This window comes from Anguilla anguilla, chromosome 6 (genome assembly GCF_013347855.1).
Source record: "Anguilla anguilla isolate fAngAng1 chromosome 6, fAngAng1.pri, whole genome shotgun sequence".
Classification (NCBI taxonomy): domain Eukaryota; kingdom Metazoa; phylum Chordata; class Actinopteri; order Anguilliformes; family Anguillidae; genus Anguilla; species Anguilla anguilla.
The window spans coordinates 9,170,180-9,188,566 of record NC_049206.1 but is presented as its reverse complement, the minus strand read 5'-3'; the positions used below and the strand labels follow the sequence as shown (position 1 = coordinate 9,188,566).

At 39.6% G+C, this 18,387-nt stretch overlaps 3 protein-coding genes across 3 annotated transcripts; 2 read left to right on the top strand and 1 right to left on the bottom strand.

Annotated features, from left to right (window-relative positions):
- The first annotated feature begins 13 nt into the window (after positions 1-13).
- tmem59 (transmembrane protein 59) lies at positions 14-4,636 on the top strand. The gene is made up of 8 exons (XM_035422930.1): positions 14-251; positions 773-878; positions 1,209-1,303; positions 1,626-1,778; positions 1,988-2,063; positions 2,223-2,349; positions 3,246-3,363; positions 3,730-4,636. The coding sequence occupies exons 1-8, from the start codon at positions 96-98 to the stop codon at positions 3,877-3,879; spliced, it is 981 nt and encodes a 326-aa protein (XP_035278821.1). The 5' UTR covers positions 14-95; the 3' UTR covers positions 3,880-4,636.
- A 1,427-nt stretch (positions 4,637-6,063) lies between these two features.
- Positions 6,064-9,568, bottom strand: lrrc42 (leucine rich repeat containing 42). The gene is given in 8 exon segments (XM_035422918.1): positions 6,064-6,353; positions 6,355-6,563; positions 6,676-6,760; positions 7,225-7,338; positions 7,788-7,873; positions 8,144-8,262; positions 8,492-8,623; positions 8,726-9,568. Coding segments are annotated over 8 exon segments (1,287 nt in total). The 5' UTR covers positions 9,199-9,568; the 3' UTR covers positions 6,064-6,284.
- Positions 9,569-10,638: 1,070 nt separating this feature from the next.
- Positions 10,639-18,380, top strand: yipf1 (Yip1 domain family, member 1). Its single transcript, XM_035424050.1, has 10 exons — positions 10,639-10,698; positions 12,031-12,107; positions 12,221-12,384; positions 12,485-12,565; positions 12,681-12,768; positions 13,336-13,452; positions 13,956-14,122; positions 14,947-15,129; positions 16,946-17,054; positions 17,685-18,380. The coding sequence occupies exons 2-9, from the start codon at positions 12,077-12,079 to the stop codon at positions 17,033-17,035; spliced, it is 921 nt and encodes a 306-aa protein (XP_035279941.1). The 5' UTR covers positions 10,639-10,698; positions 12,031-12,076; the 3' UTR covers positions 17,036-17,054; positions 17,685-18,380.
- Positions 18,381-18,387: the final 7 nt, after the last annotated feature.

Below are 18,387 nucleotides of genomic sequence, written 5' to 3'. Positions count from 1 at the left end.
CTCGCGTTATTTTGCAGGCGTAGGTAAGAAGAACGAGGAAGACGGCTCTCTGTGGCTGAGCTGAAGCTGTTGTGCAGATTTCAAAGGAAACAAATATGGAGGTGTGGAAGTTCTGGGGGAGCATCGTCAGCTTATGCTGTCTGCTGGCATGCACTGCAGCCTCTGCTGATGTGTTCGACGGCGTTTTGGGAAATACAGCCTCTTGCCACAAAACGTGCCAGATGACTTACAGTCTGCACACTTACCCCCGGGTTAGTATGGCTTGCCAGCTGCGCAGCGCTATGTAGATTCTTAGCTAGCGCGCAAGGTAAACATTGGTCGAAATGCTAGCACTAGGTAGCTAGCTAACTTATTTAGACATTGGCTATTCAGCGAGTATTTACTTCATTTTGTAGCGAGGAAGTTGATCACCCATGCAGGGAGATAGACTAAGTTAAAACAATTATTTAGCCTGAGTCGGTCGAATTGTGTTTGACGCCCTGTCCTGTATCAAGGAGCAAGATTTGTTTACATCTCACTTTAGCCGAGTAGCTAAGCTGTTGAAATTGGTTCCCATTTCAGTTAGCTTCCTCCTCATTGTTAACGTTAGCTGGGCAGTGTTTGCTTGCGGTTGCAACTTAAAAAGTGTATTTTAAAATGTCGTTGTTGATGTGATTATTGACTACCTAACTAACGTTACTTCGGTTGGGGCACAGTGTAGCTATGCAAGTTAGTGTTTTTTCGATGGCGCTGTGATGTTTTCATGACGTGGGGGAAAATGTTTATTTTACAGGAGGAAGAATTATATGCCTGCCAGCGGGGCTGTCGTCTCTTCTCCATTTGCCAGTTTGTGAACGAAGGCGAAGACCTCAATCAGACGAAATCTGAATGCGACTCAGGTAACGATTGGGTGTTAAGCGCAATCAAGTCATTTAGGAGTCAACTTTCTGGTTTGACCTACATCATGGAGTACATCGCTGAGTATTCCAAATATTTTGATTGTTGACGTTTGACATACTGGATGACACATACTCTAGCATGTTTCCTGCGTGGTGTTATTTTGTAATGAAATAGATCTGTAATGTTTACACTTTTGCTAAATGAACAGGATTGTGGGCGAAACTTTTGCTCTTGTTGAAATTGCGCTTAATTACCAGTGATCATGTCGCTTACTTTCACAGCTGCATTTTTTAGGCTAATTTTTGTACTGTTTTCAATTGATCTTGTAGCCTGCCATGAAGCCTACACACAGTCAGATGAACAGTATGCCTGCAACCTGGGCTGTCAGAACCAGCTGCCTTTTGCAGAGCAGAGGCAGGAACAGGTAGTCACATATTATATAACACAACCAGTGCATTTTATTTATCGTTCAGGGAATCATTTAACAGGGTTGCTAATTTGCGCAGATTAATGCTTTATGTCACGTTAACATGAAGTGAAGATGTTCCATATATTGTATGTAGATATGTGTGTATGTTGATAGTTTCATGATGGGATTTGTCCAAAATTTTAACCAGGGTGTATTTTCAAAGTTTTGATTAATGATGACCTGCCGTCTAGGCTGTTAGAATACTGAAGACTTTTTTACTTCTGGCTCCGTGTCCTTCATTGTAATGTTTATCCATGCAAATGTCCGTCTCCTTTAGCTGCTCGCCATGATGCCACGCATTCACCTGCTGTACCCGCTTACTCTCGTGCGAGGGTTCTGGAACGACATGATGAGCTCTGCACACAATTTCATCACCTCCTCTTGGACGTTCTACCTCCAGGCCGATGACGGTAAAGTCGTCATCTTCCAGGTAATGTAGTAAGGTGCAGCTACCACCTACATTTTCAGTGTTGAAACAGAACTTAGTATGTGTTTTCATGAGTAGATGGCTTTTGTCAGTGTAGACATTACATGTTTTAATTTGTGAATGATTAGAGATTATAGCTCTGACTGTAAAAAAAAAAAAAAAAAAAAAAAAATGTATATAGTAAAGAAGGTCATCCTGTTTTAAACCCTCAGACTGAGCCACAGATCCAGTTCATTCCGCAGTTTGATGTGCTGAAAGAGGACATCCAGGAGCAGCAACAGGACTTGTGTATGTCTTTCGTCACAGAGGTCAAAACTAAAAATTCCATTGACATTTTTCCTGAGGAATGTCTGCGGAATGAAGCGGTGTTGCATAGGCCTGCTCTGGTTGATTGGTTTGGTGGTTCTCCTGCCCTTGTTCACTGGTGGTTATGGTACATTCCAACAGATCGCGGACTGAGCAACCCTGTTTACAAAGACTACCACCGGACCTACATCCAGGAGCGTGACAGAGACATGCTCGTGGACAGCAGCAACTCCGAAGACAACTACAATCTGTTCAGTTGTCTCTCAAGGTGCGTTTTTTAAGGATCTGCATGACCATCAGGAGGGTGACGGTCGTCTGCTCAGCAGACATTGTATAATTTTATCCAGCTATTTACTGAGCTTTTTGGCAGTTAAAATCAGTTAAAAACAGTTGTCAGCAGACAAGCAGAACATTAATATCTTTGCCCACAGATAAGTGTTTGGTCTTTGGTCTTCGTCATATGCAATGTGCAGTGTATGCATTGCAAGTGGCATGACTTTGGAGACCTGGAGATTCACAGAAGCCAGTCGGGGATATGTTTTCTTGATATGTCCAATAGCGTTCCATTTGGGGGGGCGGGAAAAGTGAAATGATGTATCCAGTGGCCTAGCCACAGTGCTTCCTGAAAAATACTGCCATCTCCATTGTGCTTCTCAGAAAGGGAACCATGTGTGGAAGATGAATTTGTAGGCAGCTAATTTATTTTAAGTCCTCGTATTCTGCCTTGGTAGTTAGAAACTAAAAATATCTCTGTTGGACCTACAGTGGCAGTTTTGTACCTGTGAAATGGGATCATATGATTTTAAAAGATGAATTTTAGTCACAATAGGAGGGCAGTCACTGTATGTTCCTTGCGAGCCATTTATATGGGAGTTTTCATTCCAACCAATGATGGTTGAATTGACCAAATTAGTTATTTGGATGTATCGACATTTCCTAGTATGATTTTCGGTGAAATAAATTTCAATATAGGGAAAGTATGAAGATGTCAAACTCTTTACAGAAATGCAAAGAAAAAGAATGGAAAGATGATTTTCTGCAGATGGAAATGATGCCTTAAGAAGTACATTTTGTGCATTTCTATCAGGAAATTCTTAATCAGGATTTCCGTAATCAAGGCGTTTGAAGCTCCTTCAGGTTCTGCCACTCACGTGCTTTCCTCAGGAACCCTTGGCTTCCGGGCTGGATCCTGACCACCACTCTGGTCCTCTCTGTTCTGGTCCTCATCTGGATCTGCTGTGCTACAGTGGCTACTGCCGTGGACCAGTACGTCCCTGCGGAGGTGAGTCCAGTACGGTGTAAAAACAGGGACCGGGCCTCATCAGCTCTAGGTCTCTACGCCACCTGGGATCTTGTTTACCAGGCATAATGCCTTGTTTGGCCTGGAAGTAAATTCAGAGCATGCTTCAATTTCAGTTTAGAGGGCTTCAGACCAGATCAAGCTAGACTGGCATGAACTATACTCTTTTTGGAGTACATTGATATTGATTGGTGTGGATGTGCGGTTTTTATTAACAAACCTTACATGAATTGGAAAAAGGATTCAACACGGCTAATTCATAGTACGATTGTGTCAAAGCGTAATTAATGGCTTCAGTATAAAAGCATGCAGGTTAACGGGTGCTGTTACTGTCTTTCTTCATTGCAGAAGTTGAGCATATATGGGGACATGGAGTGTGTGAAGGAGCAGAAACTGACCCCGTACCCACCGTCCTCCCTGGTGATCATCAGCTCTGCGGCGGATGAAGAAGCCGGCCCTCTACCGTCAAAGGTCAACCTGAATCAGTCCGACATTTAGGGGACTGCGGAAGACCAAAAGGGGAGGAGCCACCAGTTTCTTTTTCTTCTCAGTCTTACTCTTAGTCATTAGACTTAATCTTTGAGATGCAGGAAGATGTAAGGAGGATCTATCTTTTAAAATGGAATAGTGATTTTTTTTTTTTTTTTTCCTCCAGACCTCAGATTAGGGCAAGGGATATTAATTAATTGTGTTTGTATATTTGCACTTTTGTGGCATAACTCTACCAAAAAGACGCAAAGCGAACTGTTTCTGTGGGGGTAGGATTCGCTCTGTGTGGTGTCAGTAAGGCCCTTATTTAGTAGAATATGAAGTGATGAAATGATGAAGCTGTTTGAGCTAACTGCGTTGTGGGTGGACTGGGCGTGAATTCCAGGTTTTGTTTGCCACTGCAAACCCCCAAAAATGGGTTAATTTGGAGGGTTTTGACAGATTCTTAATAGTGTAATGTGCTTTCCTGAGCTTGTTATGTATTTCAAATGCACCAGTGTCTTTTACTCAATATGCGTTTTTTTGCAAGAAGGATAAGGTTTAATTAAATTAGAATTAGCTTGTGATCTAAAGGAAATTACTAGGACTGGTGAAGGAGTGAGTCTATTTGGGGTTATGGGGTCATCAGGAAATTGTACATCTTGACCCTCTTGGATATTTTGAAGGTAGGCTATGCAGTTAGGGTTTTAGATATCCATAGGGATTTGTAACTTCTCTTGTATTTGTTTTCATTAAAATGATTAAAAATAAACTTTTTGAAGTTGAATATGCCTAAGAGTTTTATGTAAAATATGTAAACATTGAAATTTAAATATTAATTGGGAGGACAAAAGGTGTTTATGTTTTCTTTTAGTTGGCATGCCTAAATCTGTTATGGAGGTTGGTTTTTATTGTGTTTTTGCAGTTACTAAGTGATGATGTACCCAATAGGAGGTGAGTCCGGTTTAGCGCACACTGATGATCAGGAGAACAGCCATGTTACAAATCCAGTTTATCCAACCCTCCTCGTTACATGCCAGAAAATGTATGCGTTTGTCTTTGAAGTATGTTGGGGTCATACCACATTTTGTACAGTGTGTGTCTCTGCACACCATATCTCTCGTGAAACACAGAGCACATTGCTGATCAGTTCTGACGCCATTTTCCTGGAGTAGCTAGATGACCTCTACACCTGGACAAATATGGTGGTCTGAGGCCCCTTCTGTAAATCAATGGCTCCTGTTTAACTGCGTTCTCTAACTCCATGACCATAGATTATGGGTGGTTTTGTAAGTCATGTCTACCTAACAAGTTAAAATATACAGATTTTGTGTCTCAATATTTGTCTAATGTACAACAGTACATTACAAGTCTTGAAATGTACAGTGCTGATTACTACAGAAATTTGGTCATACAGTTGAGAAGTTAACTGCTAGAAATTTACACAGCGTGACCTTTAATATGTTTGTGTATATATGTGTGGCTGTGTACAAGGTGTGTAAGTACAAAGGTGCAACCAGTTTGCTTGCTCCTTTAAGATTTCATATAGACAAGAGGCTCAGGCATACAAGGAGAATCTTGAACGAGGGTGACACGGTTCAAGGAATAAAGAGACTCAATGAATCCTTCTCCAAGGTAATGATGTATTTATGATTCTTTGACTCTCGCATATGAGAATGTTCAAATATACATTAACATTGCTCCACAACAGCCTTCTGTAAATCAAACACTTGTTTTTGATGGGTGAATCTCGAGCTCTACAGTTCTTCAGTATCACTTCTTGCACATGAAAAGTATTCTTCAGCAAGTTATACTGCAATGTCCAATGCATAAGATATAACTGTTCTTGAACTTGCAATATTTCCAGGAACACATCACAGCAAATAATAATATAGAACTTATATTGTTTATGTTTTGTGTAGTTTTGCCAGCCTTGTAATATTATTAGGGGTCTCTTCAGTTTTTGCGTTGGGGTGGCTAGATATAGCTCTGATTGACATGTTAAGTAAAGGTGTCACCGGACCATCAAGACAAGATGCAGTCATTTCAAATTACCCATTAACGGCACAGCTTCCCAAAGTAATATATTCTTGGTCAATCAGTAGCTAGTCTTGAAATATCGTTTTGCAGATAGCTTATTCTTGCAGATAAATTATCAAATGATCATTTTGACATTGATATTTTAAAATACAATGTAGAGACAATACTTCTGACAACAATTAATGTTTTTTTTTATTAACACATTTTATTGATTCAAACATAGAGCAATTATAATAGCAAATTTGGCTGTTATCAGGGGAAAAAATGTTTTAAAAAAGCATATAAAGTTCTTGGATCACAGCAGGTTAACAGTGCATCATTATCACAGTAAAATATTCAAGTTGATGCCAATTCAAAGCAGCAGCTACAGCCTCAGTGCAGGCTGGGTACTGTCCTCAGTAGCTGTTCAGCAGGGCCCAGTCCTCCACGCTAAGAGAAGAGGAAGAAGCACGCTTTTCAGGGGGGGGCAGAATCACCGCTGCCCTCCACTGCAGAGTCCGGCGCTCTCTTCCTTTTGCTCTGAGACGGCGTCTTCGTTAGCTCGCTTGTACTTCCTGTTGGCTGCATTTGGCTGTTTGGAGTTGGTTTGTAAAACTGAATCCTCTTGGTGTACCCTTTGTCAAACGCCTGTGGGGGCGCTTTCAGTGTTTCTTGGATAAACCTGTGTCTACCATCTGGAGTGGAGACACACACATACAGAGGAAACAATGTTATTGTGTAAAATAAAAAAGAGACTAAGGCACTAAGGGTTTCTTTGCATTTTGTCAGGAATGGCAGTGAACTCACAAAACCGAAGTGCTTCTGTTCTTGGCTGGGCATCTCTCTTTGGCTTGGATGATTCCAAAATGTGAATTTCCCACTGGTTGACAATCTGAAAAGGTGACACAAAAAGTTTCTATTTCCTCAACAGCGAATTTGGCATTAAAGTGTAACATTAACAATGCATTCTCATCCATTAACAATGCATTCTCATCCATGGTATACTGAATTGCTTCACTATATCTCCAGCTGTATAAATGCATACTCTGTAAAATTTTTAAAATTGTGCAAGTTGCTCTGTTGAATGCTACTTACACAATTTTACATTATTACAGAGTATGCATTATACAGCTGGATATATACTGAAGCAATTGAGGTTAAGTACCCTGCTTAAGGGTACAACATGGCAACAAGTCAATTTCCCTAACCATTACACTACACCAAATCGCAATTATATCTTACACCATACGCCCACAGTGAAAAAGGAAAACATGCAATCACGATCGAATCTGCATTGAGCAAGACGCACAGAAAACTCCAATGCAACTGTATGTGGACGGTATTGATGGACCTCACCTGTTCAGCCCAGCCCTGTGTTTTACAGTGTGAATGGCTGAAGCCCTGGAGTGGAGCCTCAGAATAGACGAAGCCCAGCTTATTCTGCAGGGTCTGGCGCAGTGAAGCGGTGAGCTGAAATGACATCAGACCAATGGCTCGTTTGTGCAGGACATTCTCTTATGCCATTCACAATTCATAAAAACAATGGCTAGAAAAATAAATGTTGGGGAAATGCAGGCACAGAGAGGAAAAGGTACATTGTTTGTTTTAAAAAGCAACAAAACTTTAAGGTACTAATTAGATGCAAATGACAGACAGAAATGAGGTGACTCTGAAAAAAAATCTGGTGACTAACGTGATGGGTAAAAGTAAAGCTTGTATCTCAAGCTCTGACATATACGGTTTAGCCAATAAAGTTTCGTATTGGAGCTTATGAGTGTTCTGTTAAATCATTTATCATGAGCACCTTGACTAGTTAGGGTATGTGTGCAATATTTGGATCTTTACAATCAGGACAGGCTCACGGAGCACTGTGAATGTAAGAGTTTCTGTAATAGCGAAGACCAGAGTTGCTTCAGCACCTCCATATTGGTTTCTGAGATATCCAGCTCTTGCAGATTTGGAAAGCATGAAAGATATCCAACTGTCTGCTCGCTGATGGCATTCCCTGTGGGGAGAGACCAGCAGAGGGAGAGTGAGACTTCACAATAGTGAGCAATATGAATTATTCATGTTCTATTATTTGTACAAACCAGAGATTCACAATGAGCAAATTACATGTTTTGAAATGCACACTACCTGCAAACAATTAATGAAATATGTTCACAAAACATAATTCAGTTGCATTATCACAACCCAGTTCCAATACAGTCTGGAAGCAACTGTGTCCGTTTCTGCTCATTCTAACAGAGGATGTGTCCATCTTAATGCAACATACAGGACAAGTCTAACAGCTGAAGTTTGCCAAGCCCTCTCTTCATCACGCGAGCTGGAGCTGTCAGCTTCTGAAGGCCTCTGTTGGACAGGTGGTTATCCCCCAGGGACAAGTGGATAAGACTGTGGGACAGAAAGTCCAGGGGGACTGGGTTGGCTTAATTTGTCTGCATAAGAGGGATATCAAAATATGAAAACTGTATAATTGAGAATATGAGAGATGAGTTACTATAATTCAATGGCTGGAAAACAAGACATGAAAGATATGTATATTTCACAGTATCACCCTGCAGACCGACATACACACATTTACGTCTGCATAACCATTTAAAGAGTTTAACTCTGGCCATACCTGGACAAAGCATCAGAAGTTAGATGTTGAAGAATCTCATGGTTGTCTCCGAGTTTACAACCAAAAAGGTCTAGACACTGTAGGCTATGAAACACTTTAATCCCCTCCAGCTTTTCTGATACAAGGAGATGCCTTAAGAAAGAACAGGTTAATGGATGTACTTGTTAGAACTGTCCTATAAAATACTGTGTAGTTTGAATACAAAGATGCACGACGCTGTAAAGCTGAATTTACCTGTTCCTTAAACACAGTGACTTCAACACAAGGTCACCGTAGGCTTCACTAAATACCTGCAAAGCCCTGGGTCCATACACTGGGTCTGAAAATTTTTGTTTTGCCTCCGCAGCTCTAAAGAGTCGTTCTGCCATTTGTTCAGGGAAACCAATTAGCGAATCAACGTAGTGAACGTTTTCAGCTATAAATAATAAGGAAATGTCAAAAAGAGACTTGACCGAATAACGAAGGCTTCCGCCTTCGTTGTACGTGAAGACGAAGTGCTCTTTTCTCTTTATGTGGGTGCTGGCTTGAGCTTGATTCTCGATACACAGTTCCACAGAAAATCCTCTACCGAACAGTCGACAAGGCTTTGCATTTCTGTACTGCGAGACTTCCTCCGCACGTTTAGGTTCATTTACGCGACGAAGTATACCGTTTTCGCGAATATATACGGGCTCACAGTCATCTTGAGTCTGTTCACTTGAAAACATTTCTATCACTGGTCAATTGCGCTGTTGTTAATGTATGTATAGCTATTTCGCTAACGTTATAGTTCATGGAAACTATAAACTCAATCAGCTTCTATCTACTCATGAAAATGCTGCCTAACTACGTTAGCCCGAGAGGGGGTATGCTAAAACAGAGTAGAGGTTACTACCAGCATACCGTACATCCATCATTATAATAAGCTAGCTATATATGAAGCAGAAAACGTGCAATTATAATTCTTATTCTTTTAAGGAACAACATAAACACATTTTATGGTTCGCTATTCTACACAATTTATGTACTCAATCCACACAACCAACTTTTTTCTGTCGAAGTGCAGATAATTTCCTTCCGGAATGAAACGAAGTTTCAAACGATTTTATTGCACACAACGTAACGTTAATAATTATAACTTGCGAGGTAACTGCAGACACCGCTGCTGAAAATGTACATAAACACTAACACGTTTTTACAACGTGTATGATTTATTTTTTATAAAATCATTTTAAGTACAAAATAAAGACACAATGTGGTATCTCGGAAGTATTTTGCTGGCACACCTTATTGTGGCGTTTGCTGCTTGGCAACAAGATGAAACGCCTGAGCTCTGTGAAGGGAAACGCCGTCGTTCACAGGCAACAGTTCCAAGGGATTCAAGGGGTTATGCTTATTTTGTATGTCAATCATCAATTTAGTAAACTAACACTTCTATTTCAGACTGTATGCCATGGCCCCATCTCACAATGGAACCCACCACCCCAGACCCCCATCTTTGCACAATTACTATAACCACAAGGACCCCTGTCAGCTAGGGCCCTTGGAATCGTTCTAATTTATAAAAGCAAAAGCAGAAAAACTATCTTGGATGAAAAATCAACGTTTTAAGATTTAAAGGGAGTTACACATTCTACAAATTATTTAATGATTTGGCAGTATAGACAAATGCTGCCATCTACTGCAAAAATAAAGATCTTGCTTTTGAAAGGGTGTTATACATAAATATTTATTTGGTGAGACATAACAGTGCTTTATGTATTTTTGGTCTACATAGCATAAACAGTAGTGGTGACACGATGATTGGGATAAAAGAGAGGTACATTGTGCATTATAACACGGCAAGTTTGAGCTACATGAATATAATGGTCTGGTGAGTAGCTGTTTTTCAAGGTAACTTGCACATGGATGTAAGCAGTATTCCCCTGAGCATCTGTGAAAATAATTATCTAAATTTGCTTTAGTCATCACTGCTGTTGCTGAATTGTAGTGACATCTAAATTCATAATTTAAGTAGGTTATTATATTTTTGTGATACTTTTCACAATTGTTAATGATATAAAACCAACTGGATTTCTCAAATGAAAATTTAGAGAAATGGAAAATGTGACATTTTTGATTGATGTCGCTTTTGCAATTTTTCTGCGACCGTTTTAATCTTCATAAACAAAACATATGACGTAGTTATAATGCGACAGGATGTGTTGAAGTTTGTCCAGGGAAAACAGGTTTGTGTTGGGCTTAGCTAACAAGATTGCACTTTTGGTTCTTTAAATATATTCCATAAACGTATTTCTTGCGCTGATTTTTGGATATTTTAACAGAACAATAGTAGATTGACCTTTATTGTGGCGATTTACTCAATAACGTTATTGGACCTTAATGGAGTAGTATGGTAGAGCATGAAGCTTTAGCTTAGCAGGCTGTGAATCTACATATTATCGCTGGGTTGCTGGTATGATTACCAGATCGCTGATTTTATGCAAAGTTGGCAAAATATTGACATTATTTCATATATCGCTAACTTCCGCGAACGGTACGTTAGCTAGCAGAATTTAGCTAAGACACATTGGCTTGTTTGCTTTAACGTCATCTAGCTCAGCCGAAACAATTGGGTATAGGTTTAGTGTCTTGCTTGGAATTTTGAATCCGGGGAATATCTACATTTTCACTTGTTTTAACTATGATAAATATTGTGTCATTAATCTAATTAATATAATGCAACAGTTTGACCTGTGTGTGACTAATATATGAAATCTTCTCTGCCCTGGTCTGTCGACGGGACAGGCTTGAGAATAGTTTCGTTCCATTACTGAAAAATTAGGCCTTGCGTGGAGACCACAGAACTGTAAATGGGATGGTGCTGTTATGTATAACTGTTAATAATCCAGGTTCGGTTTCAGGCTAATATAAGCCTTTCTGTTGCAATTTCTTTATTTTCCAAAATACAATTGTGATCAAGCTTAATTCTATAGAATCCTCTCCACATTGGTAATAGAACTGTAGTGCAGTAGCCTAATTATTTCCGAAGATCAGAGAAAATATGGCTGAGAAAAAGACTAAAGTATTGTAGTGAATTCGCCTGTGAAGATTAATATATCTCAGTTGCAGTAAACAAGCCAACCAAACTGGTGCAATTTGCTGGGTACTATTTATATATCACACAATGGACAATGTACTAAGTGTATGAAGTTTATTTAATAGACTGTATTCAGAATATTGTATTTAGCTTTATTCACCACATTACAGAATGATACTGTACACATTCTTTAAAAGGACAGAGTAGAACAACTTGACTATTCCAGGTTTTTAAATAGAATAGGCAGACTGGTTATTGTCTGCGAAAGCTGTATTGAAGTTAAGTTCTGTCAATATAGCCTGAGGATGGTGGAATTGGTTACAGTAACGTTTAAGAGGAGGCTGCCTCTTTTATGCTTGGAGTTTAAAATGCATAGAAAATTTTCCATGGAATTTTTGTGGTATCCTTATAATGAAACGTAACAAACTGGTTCCTCTGCAAATGGGAGCATAACCCAACTCATGTTCTATTTGATCTGTAGATACTGTACTATATTCTCTATTGGGAGTGGAATATCAGCTGCACAAATGGCTGCAGTTGATGATTTGCAGTTTCAAGGTGAGAAGATCAGTCACATGCATTTTCAGCACGATGGGGAAATTGGATTTGATGCCATTCCATTATAATATGCATTCGTCAGGGAGAGGCACATTTTGTTGTTCTGTTGATAGAATTTGACGACGCAGAAAACCTGCTGGCAGCCAACAGAGATGCCACTACCATCAGCATCGGGGATCCAAGTGGTAACCCCAAAAAACAGAGGAGGGTAGCGGGTGCCACACCACGGGAGGAGGACGATGATCTGCTGGGGAATGATGACTCTGACAAAACGGAGGTTGGAGATCAAGCAAATTACTTAAAGAATTTGTTGTCGTGTTCCAGTCGGGTAAAATTTACCATGACACTGGAGGCTAATGGTGATATTTTTTTTGTAGCTGCTTGCAGGTCAGAAGAAAAGTGCTCCATTCTGGACATTTGAATATTACCAGACATTTTTTGATGTAGAGACTCATCAGGTACAATAGCCTTTTTTTACATTTGTTTGTCGAAAAAGTGTTTTGTTAATAAGACATCAATGATGTCTGCATATCTCGTAAAGTCCTTGTAGAAACCCTCCCTTTTTTATAACAGGTACTGGATAGAATTAAAGGGTCGATTCTTCCATGGCCTGGTAAGAACTTTGTTCGTCTCTACATCCGCAGCAACCCAGACCTTTATGGTGAGTAACTTGACCGCAGCACCCTTAAGTCCAGCTGTCATTGGCTCTGTTGCATTGCTCAGGTTCTGTAGCAAACAAAAGTGAATGTGACTGATATCCTGCTGGGAGACAGGCTGCAAGGGAAAGTAGCAGAAACTTGACTGCTTTAATCCCTGACAACCTCATCTGCATTTGCTCGGCTTATCATGGACCCCTAGTTCATGTGACAGTAACCGGACCCTAATTTTGAATGCTCTGAGAGGGGGTGTGTGTGTGTGCACGCACATGCATGTGCATGTGTACATGCTTAAAATGGCATCTAATGCTGTAATTTTTGGTTTAAAATTAAAATGTGATTGAACTAAAATAAAATATTGTTAATTTCCAGAGGAATGCAATGTATTTTTAATATATATTAAAAAAAAAAAATTAATATAAAGGCCTGCCCTTTGAGATATTTTAATATTTTACTCCATTCCAAGTCAAATAAAGGACATTAAATTTGATTGTAGGTGGCCTGTTTGAAATGTGTTAGATGGTTGGAGGCTGCTCAGATGTATGCTTCTCTGTGTCTGTTGGCGTTTTCAGGACCCTTCTGGATCTGCGCCACCCTTGTGTTTGCCATTGCCATAAGCGGAAACATCTCCAGCTTCCTCGTGCACCTGGGCCTACCTCAGTATCACTACGTGCCTGAATTCCGGAAAGGCAGGTCGCCCTGAAATTCCTCACCTTGTTATTTCAGAGCAGAAACTGCGCTGTCTCTTACCTGAATCTATGAGTTGTGTTGTTTTCTGAATCTGCTCAAGCCGTGTCATGTAAAGCCATAAACGTATACAAAGATATAAACAAGCCTCACACAGTTAGACAATGGGGTTGATGTGGACAATTCTCACCCTTAGCCCAATGTAGTGCAATGTTTTACATTTCAGCTTTCTAATCCAAACATTATTATGTCTGGTAACTAAAGTGAACTGATTTCCAATGTAAATATGACTTAAATGTCAATCGACATTACTGGAATTGCTGGCCTGTGGGTAATAACAGTGTCTACCAAGGAAACATCAAGAGCTGCGATGTCAGATTACAAAGCTGTTGACCTGTGCATTTTATACTTGCAATTATACCTGCAATTTCTGATGCCAAATTTCCAGTATTTATGTTGTACATTTATGTTATATCATTTAATATGAGCTGGTTTGCTTTCTCAGTGACCATTGCTGCCACAGCCATCTACAGCTATGCCTGGCTCGTTCCTCTTGCCCTCTGGGGTTTCCTTATGTGGCGGAACAGCAAAGTCATGAACCTGGTGTCGTACTCCTTCCTGGAGATCGTCTGTGTCTACGGTTACTCCCTCTTCATTTATATCCCGGCTGCGGTGAGAAGAAAACTCTTGTCTTACTTTGTTTTTTCCTAGTTCGCCACCAATGAGCTGTTGCACATAGATTGTGGTTGCAATGCAAGTAGTATATACTGTGTTTGTTTGGTACGCAAAGCTGGAAGGACACTAATGAAACTACATTTTGTAGTACACTTTCGCTTTTGTGCTGTCCTTTACGATGTCAGAAAAATAACATTATTCCTGCGTTGCAGTATTTGTTTTCCTTTAAGTGTGCACATTCTGTATAGAACACATTATGTAGCCTGTTTATACAGCTGGGACACTTCAGATAGATTATGTTGCTCAAGGGAGAACAGAACTCCCTCCCTGGGCAAACAGTATCTAGCATACTGTATGTCTACCTAAAGATTGCCGTATATCGAGGCTGCCCAACCCTGCTCCAGGAGATCTACCTGTAGGTTTTCACATCCTGCTGGCTTTCACCCCAACCCTAACAAAGCACACCTCATTCAACACTTAGAGATTTCACTGAGCTGCTATTTATTGGAATCTGGTGTGCCGAATTAGGGTTGAAATGAAAACCTACAGGACGGTCGTTCTCCAGGAACAGGGTTTGGGAGCCCTGCTCTATGTATTTCCACATTACATTCATTTAGCAGAGCAACTTACAATGTATGAGATGTGACAACCTTCATGAGATATTACACTTATTTTCTAGATAAATTGAGGGCTTGCAGCTCAAAGGTGCAATACATTATAATTGTGATGTTCATACCCTGAGGCAAAATAGTTGCAAATCAAAGTGTTTTGTCATTGCTGCCATTAAATGAAAAGCAATGCTGTTTTGTTGGCACTGCCAGGTCCTGTGGATTATACCCAGTGAACCGGTGAGGTGGATCTCCATTGTGATTGCCATGTGTCTCTCTGGGTCTGTCCTGGTGATGACATTTTGGCCAGCCGTCCGAGATGACCACCGCAGAATCGCCATAGCCACTGTCTCAGCAATTGCAGTTCTCCACGTCCTGCTGGCTGTTGGTTGTAAGGTAAAGTGATAACCAAGAAATTACCCATTTCACTTTTAGTGAAGTCTACATTTCTATAGTGGCGTCATTTTAGAAAATATAATATATAATGAAAGCTTTGCATGGAGTATGTTGGATTTACAATTTTGCTATTGCTATATAAACCCTCCAAAATGTGTCAGATATATGTGGTGTCCCTTCTGCAAACAGGCATTAAATCCCTTCTGAAATTTGACTGTTTTAAGGCCAAAATAACCATTGTAAGCACATAAAAATATTCCCAAACATATTTTATTATCCTCTTAATGACATCTGTGAGACTCAGTTTACACATTTGTGAAAAATTTTTCAACCTTGCTTTTTGCCACTTTAGTAAGGCCAAAGTACCACAAACAGTGAGCTCCATAATGTTTGGGACAAAGATATTTTGTCTTTGATTTTGCTCTATACTCCACAATTTTAAATTTGTAAATAAACAATTCATAAGTGGTTAAATAAGTGGAAAATCTCAGCTTTTATTAAAGGCTATTTTTAAACAGTTGGTTTCACCATGTAGAAATTTCTGCACTTTTTATACTTAGTCCTCCATTTAAGGGCCCTTTATTCACGTGTGAATAGTTTGAATGCAAATAGAAAATTGTGGAATACAGATAAAATTATGGCGCCTGTCCTAAATATTATGTATTTCTTACTTAACTGCAGTTTTTTCTTCCATTTTTAATTGACCTGGGTTAGTGGTGAGTGGAAAGGGTGTGCTTTGCTGGTATTTTATTGGATGTATCAATAAATAAATCCTCCTTATGTAGGAGGGGAATCTACCTGAACTATTTCACATTACTGCATAATGTACTTTGGGCCTGAAGTGTAGTTAACCGCCCAAAGGGGGAGTACATGTCTCACTTTGGGAAACTACAGAATGAACAGACAGTGCACTGCCTTCACCTCATTAACTTTGATAGCCAAAGCAATGATGTTGCTTGTGTTAAACCTAGGCTGCTAGCTTACTGAATATTGAGTTTGCCATTCTGCTAGGTAGTTCATGATCATTAATGTCTATCCCATTGTTGCCTTACTAAATTTTCCTCTGAGGATAATGCTTCCATTTGTAAATATGTTTAGTCTTGCATCTTCAGCCATCTGCTTTTCTGACAGTGGCATTTAGGTGGACTTCCCTTGGTTTTATTTTCAAGTATATTCCAAATTATTATTATTTTTTTACTAGAACCAAAATTTAATTACAGTCTCCCATTAGAAATAAATTAAACGATAAGTAAGTTAATAAATAGAGGAATTTTCTGAGATACCCTTGAATTCTAATGGTATTTTTTATTCCCTTGTGGTCCTGCGGAGTCACATTTTTACCGTTCTGTGTTTGTCTATATGAATGTGCTCCTATTGGTTTGTTTTACTTCTGTTTAGTGTTTGCTTTTGCCTAATGAACTGTTCAATAGACAAAATAATTAGGTATGAAGAAAATGGCAGAAATAATCATGCATACAGAATTTATACATAAGATTTGCCATGATAAACCAACTGGTGTAAAACTGGTTTTTGCCTGATCTCTGATGCTTAACTGCGAGTATATGTTTGGAGCACTTGCTTGTGTTAAAGGATTATACTAGCAGGTGTCGAGTTAGTTTTCCCCTGGGGATTCTGCTCACGGAAACAATGACAGTTACCATCCACCACGTGCAGAACTGTCACTCTGCACACTTCCAGGTGTGAATACAGTGAGATCAGATTTCACGGTTATCTGTCAAGAGTTCATTAAGGGCACAGGGCTTAGGGGAAAATAATAACTCAAACGGCCCTGAATTGCTTGTCTGAATTTGTGCAGGAGTATTTCTTCGATTCGCGAGGAGCTGAACACCCAGCTTCAGCTCCCACGACTGCAAATAAGATACCACCAAACACGAAGAAGCAGTAACTGCAAGCAGCTTGTTGAGGTAATGTGAATTTTTTTAAAAAGTGTAATTCCCTCTCTCTAAATATATATATATTCATGTGTGTATGTGTATGTCACAAATAATCATACCCTTGTTTTCACTACTTTGAGCACCCTTCCTTCACAGGCATCTCATATATAGTGTTTTGTGACATTGATGAGCATATTGGGGATCCTCCTTCATACAGAATCTTTCAGGATGCTTCAGTTTGTGCTTTTGTGGACTGCCCTCTTCAATTCAGACCACATAGTTTTCGATCATCTTCAAGTCATTAGACTGAGAGAGCCATTGAAAAAGAGTCATTTTGTGTGCAGTTAACCGTTTATTGGTTGATTTTAAGTTGATCTGCAGTTTTTCTCATAGTTGTTCATCCAGTGAGTGTTCATCTGTAACCGATATTACTGAGTGGGCCTTTAAGTTATTGCTACGTGTGGAGTCCTCATTTAAGCCTATCAATGTTTGTGAACTGGATCAGGTGCTCTTCACGAACGCGTCGGAACAAAGGGGCCAGCGTCCCAATGAGTGCGCACTCGAATCAGACATTCTCCCTGAGTAACACAACACCTGTCACGGACTTCCTGTACATGATTTCTTTTCCCAATAGCAAGTGTTATTGTGTTTTAATTGCAGGTTCTCCTGTTGCCTTATTACAAAGAATCAAGTTGCAGTGTAGATGAAGTCACTGTGAAGTCTGAATTTCACCACTGCAAGCTCGAGTGAATTGTCTGAAGAGAGCACACACAGGCTCATCTTTGTCGCTTCAGGAAAGGAGCACTTGTAAAATGTAGCTTATTCCACTTAGCATTATTTTAAACATGCCTTACAGACATACATTCGGGTATATTGTTACTAAGTAGCTTGTCTTTAACATGGTATCTGTAACCATAAATCGTGGAGCGTTTAAATATTTATTTGCTCAAGGAAATTGATATGTCTATCAAATTATTTACTCCAAGAAATTTTAAATTTTCTCTCTTGTAATGATTTCATTTTGTAAAATTTGTAGGAACTGTGGTCAGTTCCATTTCCTTACAAGGTGTGCTGGTATTTGTTTCCTATTCCAATTTCCAGTACCATTCTGAAAATAAGAATGCAATGCTGTAATAATGTAGCTTATTTGAATATGTGAGCACCGCAAGGCAGGTGCTGTTTTTATTACTATTTATGACTGTCTTTTCTTTTTCTGTCTTTTTTTTTAACCAAAAGGTTAGTGGCGCCATGCTGGACTAATTTGTTCCTAATTTCACATTTTCAGTGTCCAGTATGAATAAACTGTCAAGCAAATAAAATCAACTCGCTTGAATAAAGAACATTTCTTCATTCTTTCTGCTGT